Source organism: Danio aesculapii, chromosome 20 (genome assembly GCF_903798145.1).
Source record: "Danio aesculapii chromosome 20, fDanAes4.1, whole genome shotgun sequence".
Lineage (NCBI taxonomy): Eukaryota > Metazoa > Chordata > Actinopteri > Cypriniformes > Danionidae > Danio > Danio aesculapii.
In genome coordinates, this window is record NC_079454.1 from 11,951,933 (window position 1) to 11,965,898 (window position 13,966).

General features: G+C 33.2%; 1 protein-coding gene across 2 annotated transcripts in view; it reads left to right on the top strand.

Moving 5' to 3' along the window:
• cdc42bpb (CDC42 binding protein kinase beta (DMPK-like)) overlaps positions 1-13,966 on the top strand; it is a 131,023-nt gene that overhangs the window by 96,413 nt on the left and 20,644 nt on the right. For both annotated transcript variants that reach the window (XM_056481374.1, XM_056481375.1), the window contains exons 18-26: positions 371-519; positions 1,389-1,486; positions 1,655-1,734; positions 7,858-7,941; positions 8,212-8,286; positions 11,382-11,487; positions 11,653-11,789; positions 12,703-12,842; positions 13,838-13,919. In XM_056481374.1, coding sequence (XP_056337349.1) covers positions 371-519; positions 1,389-1,486; positions 1,655-1,734; positions 7,858-7,941; positions 8,212-8,286; positions 11,382-11,487; positions 11,653-11,789; positions 12,703-12,842; positions 13,838-13,919 — 951 coding nt within the window. The remainder of the gene's footprint in view (positions 1-370; positions 520-1,388; positions 1,487-1,654; positions 1,735-7,857; positions 7,942-8,211; positions 8,287-11,381; positions 11,488-11,652; positions 11,790-12,702; positions 12,843-13,837; positions 13,920-13,966) is intronic.

Consider the following 13,966-nt stretch of genomic DNA (forward strand, 5'->3'; position numbering starts at 1 on the left):
TGTCGAAGATCCAGGATAAGCTCTCGCAAGCCATTGGATTGATGGAAAATGCATTTTAAGGGATTTCATTCGAGTGCTGGGGAGGATTTACAGTATCTGTTATGATGTGGTCTCTTCGGCCTGCTTTTTTCATTGGATGCTGCTTTCTTTGTGCTTTATGGTTTTCACAAAACATTGAATGACTACATTGACTTGCTGCTTTATGCTGGATATACTTTTATGTCCTTAAAAATGTCCAGTGTGGTCTGTCTTTCAGTAATGCCCCGGTTTATATGACAGTAGAACAATCATTATTCGTTAAGACTGTCAGAACGTAAAAGTTTCTTGTTTTTGGCTTATTTTCAAAACGTGTGTCTCGATTGCTTGGCAGGATCCGTTGTGGAAGGTGCGTCGCAGTCAAAAGTTGGATATGTCTGCCCGTCTAGAGCTGCAGTCGGCCCTGGAAGCTGAAATTCGTGCCAAGCAACTTGTTCACGATGAACTGCGCAATGTCAAAGCTGCCAACATCTCTTTCGAGAGGTCAGTCTTTTTGATTCTGCTGTAATAAGCTGTGTTATCTCATGAAATCTGCGTCTTTTGCATTTAAATTGTTCGGAAACCTAATAAATTGTACGTTTTACAATTACATTCATGCAATTTTACATCTTATTCAATGACATGATTGGGAACTTCAGTTTTATTTATGTCAAAATTAAAATGAAAAAATATTGTGATTAATCCTTGAAGCTTTTAGCATTTATTTTATTAATTAAAGTATCACTTCAAGGACATACTGTGCGATTTCATTTCTTGAAAATAAACTGAACTTTTGTCTCATCTCTTTTTTCTTAGAGCAGTGTTTCTCAACCACGTTTCTGGAGGAGCACCAACAACACTGCATGTTTTGCATGTCTCCTTTGTCTGTCACTCCCATTACAGGTCTTTCAGTCTCTGCTAATAAGCTGATGATCTGAATCAGGTGTATTCGGTTAAGGAGACATGGAAAATGTGCAGAACTGGTGGTCCTCCTGGAATATGGTTGAGAAACACTTTCTTACAGGACACTCGTTTCTGTCTATATGATTTATTTCTCCAAAATTAAAATAATTGAAATGCTTTTAAAGTGATTTTTTTGAGAAGCAATGGGAAGTTAAATCTAAACTATCTCTGTCATCCACATAAAACATAGTGACTTTATATTGAAGTGGTCCTTTTGCGATTTAATAATAAGATGCCAACTTTTGATTTATTCATCTAAAATTTCACACTGTAAAATTCTCCATTATTCTGTTTATCACTGAATTCTGTGATTCTATCTACATTTTCAATGTCATTTTTATAATCGTAGGGCTTAATTTAAAATCTTGGTATTTTTGACATAGTTTTACTTTGGTTTCTTTCATATACAGCAAACTGAAGGACGCAGAGGCTAAGAACAGAGAGTTAGAGGAACAGCTGGAGAACATGAAGAAGGAGATGGAGGAGAGCCACTCACGATCAGACAAAGGTTAAAAAAAAAAAGATGATGCATGTTATGACTGCATTTTATATGTTAATATACTTACATAAACCATAAGGATAATGTCATCTTTAAATTCTTTTTAAAAACTGCTTATTGTTAAAATATTATAAATGTTTCTTTTGTTGTTGTTTGTTTGTTCCATTTCAACTGTAGGCCTGAAACTGCCAGACTTCCAGGACTCCATCTTTGACTACTTCAATACCTCTCCTCTTGCCCATGAACTGACATTCAGAGTGAGTGTTTCAGATTGAATCTCTCCATCTGCTTCCGCATTGCATGCCTTAACAAGCCCTTCTCTGTTCATTTCATCATCCTAATGACATCCTCCTGCTTCAGAACATCAGAGACCTAATAGATTGTTTATCAAAATGATGAGGTGATGCCTGCAGTAGCCAGATACAAATACTGCTGCATTTATAAATATCTTGCAGCTAAATACTGGTCGTAGTGTCGCCCGATCCCCTCAGTCGCCTCTGGCTTCTGCTGACTTAAATAGTCTTTTCTTTTTTGGTTGTACTTTTGAATATATAAATGCTAGATGAACGTCTTTTGGATGTTTTCCAGGATCTCATGTCATGAACAGTGTATTTCAGATTAGGCATGGGATGATAACAGTGTTCAAGGTTTACAGTGGTTTGGAAACGTCAATTTTCTGTTATACCATTGCTACGGTATATGTATTTTTTTATTTTTAGTTTTAGTTTTGAAACTAATGAAGACAGTAGAGGTCAATTATTTTTGACTTAAAAAATCTTTAGTTTTTTTACCCAGACATTCAAAAAGAATATATTTTAGAGCAGTAATCACAAAACAGTGAAACCGTCAAAATCCTGTACTGGCCCATGCCTATTTCAGATACTTTTGAACTTTTTTATTTTTTGGTCATTTTCACCATATTCAAGTGTCATTCTAATGAATCTGTTATGTTTATTTAGTTAGTTAAAATATATAGAAATCTTAGAAGAGAATTGACAGCCTTTAGAAATTGTTGAAAATCGCTTTCATTTTATCCTAGATTTGTGTAATGTGTAAGACCTCTATTTTTTAGTAGAGCCCTACTTTTGTGTGAAGAGTTAACCAGGAAGGAGTTCGTACAAATTCATACCAATTAGCCACTAAATCAAAAAGTTACGAATTTCCATGAGATTGTGTTGGTATTTCTGCTTTTCAGTAAGCTCTACTCGCTGTCATAGTCAAATTCATTTTCTTTCAGCTAGTCTGCTGTTTCTGTTCATACCAAAAGAGAGATAAGAAAATATTAAATGCTGTTTAATAAAAACAGTTTAAGATATTACTTTTAGGAATTTGGATTATTTTTTTTTTATTTAACCATGTGTTTCCATTTTTTTTTTTGTTTAAATAATTTATACTATTATGGTCATTATTAACAGATTATATATTATTTTTATATATTAAATGCAACATTTTTGCAACAACATTTTCTTACTATTAATTAAAACATGGAAGAAATGATTCAGTATGTTTATAATGTTTCCAATCATTCTCCCTGTTAGAATTTCATTTCTTTTTACTCATTTGTAGTTCACAGATATCATTTCAGATGTTGAATTAAGTCCGATAACAAAAAACACACTCCTTAAGACATTTGATGTCAGTTCCTGCTCTTTTGGTCCTAACAGTGAGTCCTGTGTTGAACTGGCCCCACTTTACCCTGCTGATAGATGTGTGATATGAGGCTTCCTGCCCAGCCTCATCCTGAAATCATTGACTCCCATCAGTCATTATGTAGCTCTCAGTCACAGTTTACATTGGTACAGTAGCTGATGATGACTAAGACTTGAGTGATAGAGCTAATATAATCACTGAGTCACTTCAGTTCATGGCCAAATGACCCATTAGAGTTTGAATACCTAATCAGAAACCAATGTAACTAGTGGACAGCATTCAGCTTATTTAAAGTACTTTTATATTGTGGCATTTTTAGGCAAGACACTACAGGGGGAAAGGGAATTCTGTAAAGTGGTATTTCAGTGTAATGGAAAGAAAACATCCAAAATATATAATTTTTTTAACTTAAACTTTGTGTTTTTAGTAAACATGGTTATCAACAATGGTAATAGCAGAATTCATCATCATTGACTTGGTTCCATGTGTATAGCATGGTTGAAAACAATATGAAACAAAATAAAAAATTACAAGTTATATATAAATATCTTGAAGCTAAATACTGGTCATAGTGTCGCCCGATTCCCTCAGTCGCCTCTGGCTTCTGCTGACTTAAATAGTCTTTTCTTTTTTGGTTGTACTTTTGAATATATAAATGCTAGATGAACGTCTTTTGGATGTTTTCCAGGATCTCATGTCATGAACAGTGTATTTCAGATTAGGCATGGGATGATAACAGTGTTCAAGGTTTACAGTGGTTTGGAAACGTCAAGGTTTTAAAACCACCAAAATTTTCTGTTATACCATTCCTACGGTATATGTATTTTTTTATTTTTAGTTTTTATTTAACCATGTGTTTCCATTTGTTTTTGTTTAAATAATTTATACTATTATGGCCATTATTAACAGATTATATATTTTTTTTAAATATTAAATGCAACATTTTTGCAACAACATTTTCTTACTATTAATTAAAACATGGAAGAAATGATTCAGTATGTTTATAATGTTTCCAATCATACAAACACACATATATGAATATATACATATATGCATACAGAAACCTGCAAATAAGTATAAAAGGGAGAAAAAACTATACATAATGTCAGAGAAATACACAAAGGGGAAAAAAGTGCCTAATAAAATTATTGTAAAACAGATCAAACACAAGGTAAAGGTAGTTTGTTGTAACCTATATCTTAATGCATCTTAATCATTTCTCCTACATTGTTAAATTAAGTCACTTAAGTTTTAATAATGGGGATCAAATTGTCATGTATTTAATTCCAATGAAGAATTGTTGAAGTCCTTGCTCTGTTAATTACAGTGGCAGTGGATTGTTCTAGTCGAACAATGTCTATAAAGTAGTATAACCATTGCTGAATTGACAGGAGATTAGGAGGGAACCAGGAACTGATTATTGTTTTCTTTGCAGCTGTTAATCCTGAGAAAAAAGTTTGTTTTTGATTCAAAGTCAGGGTTACTGAAGAATCGTCATTCAATAGGAAAAGGCAAGGTTCAGGATCAATGGTCATTTCCAAAATTTGCGACAAGATGATGAAGACGTTAACTCAAATACTTAAGCATTTTTAAGTCACACTTGATTCATTTCCTTCTGTAGATTTAAATTACGATACATATTTTTGGAGACCATTTTCTCAAAAGTTGATACTTTTGATTACCTGGTTATACAGAACATTTTTATTCTACAAAAAATTTAGCATAACTGTCTTCTGAATTATTAAAAGAGATTCCTAAAATTCCCTCCAATGTGTCAAAAAAATAAATAATAATATTGAACCTGTTTTAATCCAAAGTTTAGGTTTGTCAACATACAATTGAGAACTTGTAGTACAGAAAAAACTTGTAAATGGTAGTCATTTTTTTTATCCTATGCACCCAGAGTGTCTTGCCTTAAATGAAAGAACTAGTGATATGTGGGCAAGTAGGGTTTTTAAAACTGTAAACAAAGGCCTAAACTAATCAAATAAGTTGAACTGAAAAACAAAGGCAAAAGCTGTGTTATATATTATCTTATTTTTGTCCCCCTCAACAAAAAAAGGACTCTGTCTCCTCCTCATCCGCATCTTCTCTGCTTGCATTTTGGGACGAAGTAAGTTTGCTAAACAAAGCTGCTCTCTCTGTGACCTTTAACCTCGGCTGGAGTGATCGGTCAGCAGACAAAAGGGTCTCAAAAGTTTGCATGATGGTCAAACATTCATACTGGAGCTCCTGATAAGACAACACACACATTTTATTTGTTGCTTAGCATTTTTACTCACCATTTACATTCACCATACGCCTAACCAGCATGGTTTTGCTGCATCTATTTTGTCTGCTGACCATGTTCCTCTGCCGTATTGCAACCAGACCCTAGATCCAATTCAGGATAATTGTAGGTGTTAAAGGTTAGCGACTCACGATTAGCATCTAGCTGAATTATTAACAAAGTCCCCTCTGCCTTCTAACCTCTTAACCGGCTAACGTGAATAACGTCACTCTTTATTTGTCAAGTCTGCAAATGCACTAAGCTGCTAGTTAACTCCTAGATCCCGCTAGGACCATAAACATCCATCATTTAGATCGAATCAGCCATTTAATGAATCCAATTAAATAAAATGAATGAGAAATGATTAAATTGTCGGCGGGTGTTTCACAGATATTTATAACGCAGCAGAAAATATGATGGTGGTGAGTATGTGAGCTAATTGAACATGACAGTAATTCTCTGGGGGGAAAGTGTGATGTCACTAAATTTCTTGATGATTTTAATTACCTGCCAATCTTTGTGTTTTCTTAAAAGCCTGTGTTGCACTTAATTGATGTGATATTGTGCACATAATTGTTGTAGATGTACACTGTTCGGTCATGTCACAATCTTTTACAGTATTATGTTGTGTTTGGTAAGTATGTTTTGGGTTTAACTGCAGATGATGTGCATCAAGGATGATGTTTCAAGGGCTGCAATGAGGCTATGTTTGGAGAAAAATATATAATAATGATTTAATTTGACAAACACACGGTGTAAAATAAAGAAAAGATTATATTAAATAATTATTTTAATATTTCTAACAATTTCAACAGTTAAGTTAATATTCAAATAAATATTCCAAATTGGATCCATTTGATTTAAATTAGGCCCTGTGTACACTAATACGTTTTAGTTTTAAAACAATGTTTTAGAATAAAATGAACCACGTCCACAATGGCGTTTCATCTAGTGTTTCTGAACAACTCTCCGTTCACACTATAACGCTGAAAATGCACATCACGTGACCACACACACACGCTCTGGCATGCGCTACAGAATATGTATGCACGCGTCTGAGCTCCAGGCAGTTAGCAGGTGCTTTGAGCACAGAATCCCAGGTGAGAGCAGCGAACGTCAGCCAGTTCATCAAGGATCTACTGCTAGATCTAATCTCACTATATTTGCTAAATGTGATATTTAATTTATCTTGTTGTCTTTATCTAATGACATGTTTCTCGACTTTGGTCTTTTGAATCTATTACTTGCTCTCAGGTAACGTGTTTTGACTGATGGCAAAGATAAGTTAATATATTAATTTATGTAACCATGTACACTGATTCTGCACATTTGATTTGATTTCCATGCCAAACTTGCGAAGTCTGAACTTACAAGGAGAGGATGCAAGACTGAACTTTGTGTAGGCTGCCCCAATCAGGCGAATGTCTGCAGCCCCGCCTCCATTTTCAAACATCTCAGTTTTCTCCCATCCACACTGACACGGAGCAGCAGCGCTTTAAAGCCAAAACGGCCCCTTCAGCGTTTTCAAAAAGCTCAGTTTTCAGCACTTAAACTCCAGGGTAGCGTGGATGGATGACATAACCGTAACACAACTTGCGTTTTAAAACTTAAACATAATAGTGTGAACAGGGCCTTAGATCATTACAAACTTACAAATAACACTTACAACTGAGAATAAAAGAAGCACTTTAAAAGTGCTTAAAGTAATTATAGGAAAAAAGAAATACAAATACACTGAAAAAAACAATATGACTAAAATAAATACATTTTAAAATAAATGAATAAATAAATAAATAAATTAACTGAATAGAAAAAGTAATAATTTGATTTATTTTCTAACAATTTACCAAATAATATTTTGTTATTTTTTTACAGGATTCATGGTTATTATATGGGGTTATAGCTACAAGACCTTTACATTTTATTTGCTTTATGGTCTACGCCATTAAGTTTGCTTTAGTGTGTATATATCCACATCTTAATTTTGTTATGGCAAGATTTGTGTAATTTCCAATTGCTTATAAGATGAGAGATTTCAAATTCATAATGTTATATATAATATATATCCTAGCAAATTAAAAGACTAATTTTATTCAGCATGGATGTGTTAAAATAAAGACTTTTAAATGGTTTCAAAATATTTCTGTTTTGTTCTCTCTAATTTAATTTTTAAATAAAATTTCTAGTCTAATTATAGTTGAACCATGTCATCACAGACTTTCCATATGATATAAACCATGTGCCCATGACAGTCATGTGTTAGCACATGACTTCTGAATGCCTATTAGTTATGAAATAATATGATTCCCAAATGGCGTCACAAAGTCATAGTGTTTGCATGACTTCTGTTAGTCAAACTATTTCTAAAAATGAAAGGACATTTAGACCTGATCTGCTGCCCTGTACTGTGTATGGAATCTTTATGTGCGTGCTCATTTTGAGCTGTGGTGTTTCCCTTCAGACCAGCTCTGTCGGAGATGTGGACGCCGCACCTCAGAAGACTGACATTCCCCCTTCCTCCCCATCAGCAACTTCAGAACAGGATGTGAGTGTCCACCTAACACTTCCTATTACATTCTGCCACTGTCAGACTTCCTGTCTGATACATTGGCCATTGATTTAGTCATTTCCTGAATAGTAATGGATAGCAGAGAGCTTTCAAATTTCAAAAATGGTACAAAGTCTCCTTTAAAAGGTACAAAATAAATATCGCAAATGTGTATGTTTTACGATAGTAGGACAAATTATACATTCCTTTTTCATTTAATTAAAATACATATTGATTTATTTTGGAATTGATGTTTTAATCTTTTAGAAAGCAATCAAGCCTCAAGCGACCACTCCTGCTACTCCTTCTCCAATGTATCAGCCCACTCTCACTGCACCAAAGGTAAAACCACCTTCCACAAAGTAAAAGAGTTGTGTTTGTGTTGAAGACTAATGCTGGGTTTACACATTACATGGTACAATACAGTACACTTCTATCAGTATTGGATTACGGAGATATACTTTATGTGCACTCACCTCTGAATGTTTAACAAAATGTTATATTGTTTACAGTGCCTTACGATTTGTAACTGGTTCAAGTGCACACAAACATCACTGTAATTTATATAAAATGACAGAATGGACCCCATTACAGTTAAGAAGAAAACTATATATAATCAATTGTTAAAATGTGCACTGTCCTAAACTGACAGCCTTTAAAATATTGTTAAATATAGCGATAGATGGTACGGCTTTCATATGTAGTATATCTTGAAGCTCATTCCATACACATGGAGCACACTACTGCTGATCTGGTATTGTAAGTATATGAATAGTACTCCAACAAACTAAATATTATACAATTAACAAACTAAAGATTTAAAAATAAAAAATTATATATATATATATATATATACATATATATATACATATATATATATATATATATATATACATATATATATATATATATATATATATATATATATATATATATATATATATATATATATATATATATATATATATATATATAATTTTTTATTTTTAAATCTTTAGTTGGTTAATTGTATAATATTTAGTTTGTTGGAGTACTATTCATATACTTACAATACCAGATCAGCAGTAGTGTGCTCCATGTGTATGGAATGAGCTTCAAGATATACTACATATGAAAGCCGTACCATCTATCGCTATATTTAACAATATTTTAAAGGCTGTCAGTTTAGGACAGTGCACATTTTAACAATTGATTATGGTTTATACTATTTTGGTGTGTGCTTTTGTATTGTGGCATGTATTTTTATTTTATTTTTTGTAATTTTGTCCTTTGCTGCCTGTCTTGACCAGGACTCCCTGGTTGAAGAGATATTGTGTCTCAATGGGACATTCCTGGTTAAATAATTAAATTAAATAAATAAAAAACGCGGGATGTTTTTTGCATGAATTTTCCAGTTGAAAAGTCAAGATTGAGGTGAATTCTGAATGTTTGTGGCAAATGGACCTCACATTCCACGTCAGTCGCGCTGCTCGGTGGAAATTTGCGTGTTTAAGTGTAATAACAACAACAACATTTATTTATAAAGCAAATTTAAACACAACCAAATTGATCCAAAGTGCTGTACAAACAGATCTAAGCTATTAAATACTACTAATCTGCTTGTGCAAATACTTACTATTGTTGCAAACCTAGCATAATCCATATGAACGGATGTATAAACCGCAAAAAAACTTTAGATCCACGAATTTGAATCAATTTCTCCGTGTGATTTACACAGGCTCTGGTGTCTGCGATTGGAAATCACATGATGTCATTAATAATTAAGCAAGTCAACTAATAGGATAAGAAAACATCATGAATAATCAATTGATGCAACTGATGTTTCTGTGTGTGAACTTAAACTGAAAATTAAATATTTAGCGTAGTGTATTTTTGTGCTTGTTTTGGCTGATTTAGACCTGTCATAGATAAGTAAATATTTTACAAAAAATTCCTTCACTTTAATAAATCAATCATTCCAACAAGTGACATTCTTTTTGAATGGATATTTGAATCATTTTAGAAAATATTTAGCAAATTGGCACTTTTTTGTATGTAATATTGATATTATATACAGCAAAATGTAAGCTAACACTTTATTTAGATGGTCCATTTTAGTATTAGTACACTGTCTGCCTAATATCTGTTGATATTGCTCCTTCAACAGACATTTATCTGACTATAAGAAACTTTGCAAGTACAACTTACACTAACCCTAACCCCAACCCAACAGTCTACTTCTAATCTGATGAGCATTAGTTGGTTTGTAGATGCAATGTAACTTAAATTCAACAAACGGACCATCAAAATAAAGTGTAGCCAGATGTTTTTCTATATATTCTATATATTTTCTAGATATGTATTTTCTATATATCATATTTTATAAATATAAAGAACAAAAGCCCATACAAGGATTTTTAAAGCTTTTATAACTTGAATATTAGAAGAGTTGCAACTGATTCAAATAGTCTTCACTGAATGCTTCTGGTCTTTCAAGAAGTAGTGTTCTATTTTGATTCTACTTTTTGCCAAGAATCGCTCAATAGCTATGTTTCCATCCAACGATGTGAATTAAATTTATGCGCAAAACTGGAATATCGCATTTAAGATGTGTGAATAAAGCAGCGTTTCCATCCAACAAGTCAAAGAGAACAAAATAGTATTTCCTAATTAACTGGCGCCAAATATTAAAAGTAAAAACAGAATTTGCTGCGGTAGGAGAAGCTGCGTGAATCTTTCCTTTATTTAGTAAATGACTTTCACCTCAGAAGGCAGTATGCCGACACGCAATGAACGTGGTCAGACACAGAGGACAGACGCTCTTGACTATTGTGGAGATAATACTAATACTGAAATGATTATGGCGTTTTAGAATGACCAAAAGAACATTTCAGATGTTGTACTATGTGCTGAGCCTGCTTGTTTGTTTATTCACACACATTTTTACCATCACATGATCTCTTATAACAAAATCACATGACCTTTTAATGCGCATACTGGAATTTGTTTGGTAACATTGTTTCCATCGTAGTTTATGCGCATCTTTTCTTATCGAATAAAAAGTTTATCCTATTCAGTTATGCGCATATGTGTTTTTATGGGATTTTTAAAATGTATGCGCATCTTGGTGTTTCCATTAACCGGTTTTCTATGCGCATATCCAAAATGCGCATGATAATAGGTACATGAAGATGGAAACATAGCTAATGTCAATGAATTTAATGAGAATGACTTTAAACCGAGAAGATGAAAAACAAGTTTCTAAGTAAGTTTCTGAAAACAATTGCACCATACATGTGCATAGTACATGTTTAGGAGAGTGTAGATTAAAGGAAAATGCATACAATTCACACTCATTCATCACAGAATAATCTAGTTTAACTTCTCCTGAGCATTTAAGTCTTCTTATAGCATCAGCATGCATGAATTGTCTGTTAATATAGTGTTTGTGTCAACAGCCCAAAGCCCATCAGCTGAGCATCAAGACCTTCTCCAGCCCGACTCAGTGCACTCACTGTACTTCACTGATGGTGGGCCAGATCCGTCAAGGCTACGCCTGCGAGGGTGAGCTGAGCGCACATGATAAACAGCATTACAGAACACTGGCTCAAGGAGATTATTAAGAGCTTTTGATCTCGGATGAAATATTTATGTGCAGGTTTCACTTGTCAGTGTAACGGAAGTCACGCGTGTGAACGTTTAGTAATTCTCTCTCTTTGCCTCTTTCAGTATGCTCTTTCATCTGCCACGTGTCCTGTAAAGACAACGCACCCCAGCTCTGCCCCATTCCTCCCGAGCAGACCAAGAGGCCTCTGGGTATTGATGTGCAGAGGGGCATTGGCACTGCGTACAAAGGTTTTGTCAGGGTGAGAGTCTGTTTTTGTCATGTTTTGTGCTGGGATAATGAATAATGAAAATGTCACATATGTTTAACACACCTGAACACTTTCACTGATTTTCTATTTCATGTTAAAAGCCAGGCATGCATTCCACAGAGCTTTTGACACACGCAAAATAGGCTTAAAAAAAATGCAAACGGAAAAATATATGCTATCTTTCCCACTTGCAAGCACTCAAATTTCAAACTCAATCTGTTATTATTCATAACGCTAAACATTCCAGATGCTTTTGATTGCTTTCATTTTTAAAATGTCATGATCACAGATTGTGTGAGAATGTTTTACTGTGACATCCTTATTTTGTATCTGTCTCAGGTGAGCACCCAGTTGAACTTGTTTGTTTGATCCTTTTTAATTTGGTTGAACTAAGCGTCACCATAAATGAAATGTTGTATGCATTCATGTTTATAGATTTTTATACAACAAAAATTTTGGCTTTTACATATGATGGGAAGTCACTGGTTGTGTGAATGACCCTAAATCGTCCCAGTAGAATTTCTAGTATGCATTATTTAGGTACAGTATTTTCAAGAAGCTATAATGGGGCTTTAATACATGACTTCTGTTTTATCTGTACTAATAGTTATTTGGATATTGGTAAAACCTGAATGGATAATACTTGTTGAATAACATATTATATATGTTTGTTTTCTATTTTTTTGCTGATATTTTTATATTAGAATTATTTATGAATTGTCATAAACTATATTAATTGTTATAATACCTTTTAAAGTTTAATATCAATATAATCAAATGTACAAGAAACAAATTCACTTTTTAGCCAAGTGAATCTTCGAGTTTTCAGTTTTGGCCCAAAATTTTCAGTTTGATGCTAAATATCTATTAGCTTATACGGCCTTGTTTGTTGCTCCTCTTTCAGATCCCGAAGCCCACCGGAGTGAAGAAGGGCTGGCAGAGAGCATATGCTGTAGTGTGTGACTGTAAACTCTTCCTCTATGAGGTGCCAGAAGGGAAGTCCACTCAGCCAGTCGTGATGGCCAGTCAGGTCCTTGACTTGAGGTCAGGATTACTCACATTTATATTTATTTATTACTCACATTTAAATTTATTCTATTTACTTTTATAGACATAGATAGATGGATTGATGGATAGATAGATAGATAGATAGATAGATAGATAGATAGATAGATAGATAGATAGATAGATAGATAGATAGATAGATAGATAGATAGATAGATAGATAGATAGATAGATAGATAGATAGATAGATAGATAGATAGATAGATTGATTGATTGATTGATTGATTGATTTTTAATACTACATTCATGGAATAATTACTAAGACCATGTCCAGGGTATCCGCAAGGTCTTAAAATGTCTTAAATATCAAAACATAAATTTTAGATAAATTTTTACATTTTTCTTAAATCTACTAAAATATTGTGTTGTAGGTCTTAAATCCTTTTTTAACAGGTCTTAATTTTTTTTTTTGTTCATGTAGCAATCTACCTATTGACACCCATACAATCACCAACAATCTCAATTAAACTTTTAACTTTTTATTTAAAAAGAGCATTTAATTACTTTCCTTACAGAAACATTTGCTTAAAAGTTCTCCAATTTTTTACTACTGAGGATACAGACCTGGCTTATATTTTTTATAATTAAATTATTATTATTATATTGAGTTATAATTGCTTATGTTAAAATAATCAATAATTGCTTAATGTCTTAAAGTTTTAAATTTTATTTTGAAATCTGCAGAAACGCTGATGTCATTTTCTGCAAATAAATTATCCAAGTTATTATTTTATTAGAATTTTTCCAAAACATATAATCAGTAGTTTATTAAATAAAACACAAATGAATAGTTTGCTTAAAACACATGCTTATTTCTGCCAAATCAAGAGAATTGACAGTAACTTTCAAATGGTCCCTTAATTTTGTACTAATTGCTGTATAAATGACACAGTACTCGTCAAAAAAAAGGGTGAAAATAAAATATTGAGTATTTCTCACTCTTGTGACTTTTTCTTTCTGTTTCTTTCTCACAGGGATGAGGAGTTCTCTGTTAGCTCTGTGTTGGCATCTGATGTGATCCATGCCAACCATAAAGACATTCCCTGTATATTCAGGGTAAGCTCTGAAACATATCTTGTTCTATAATTCATAACTGTTCATTA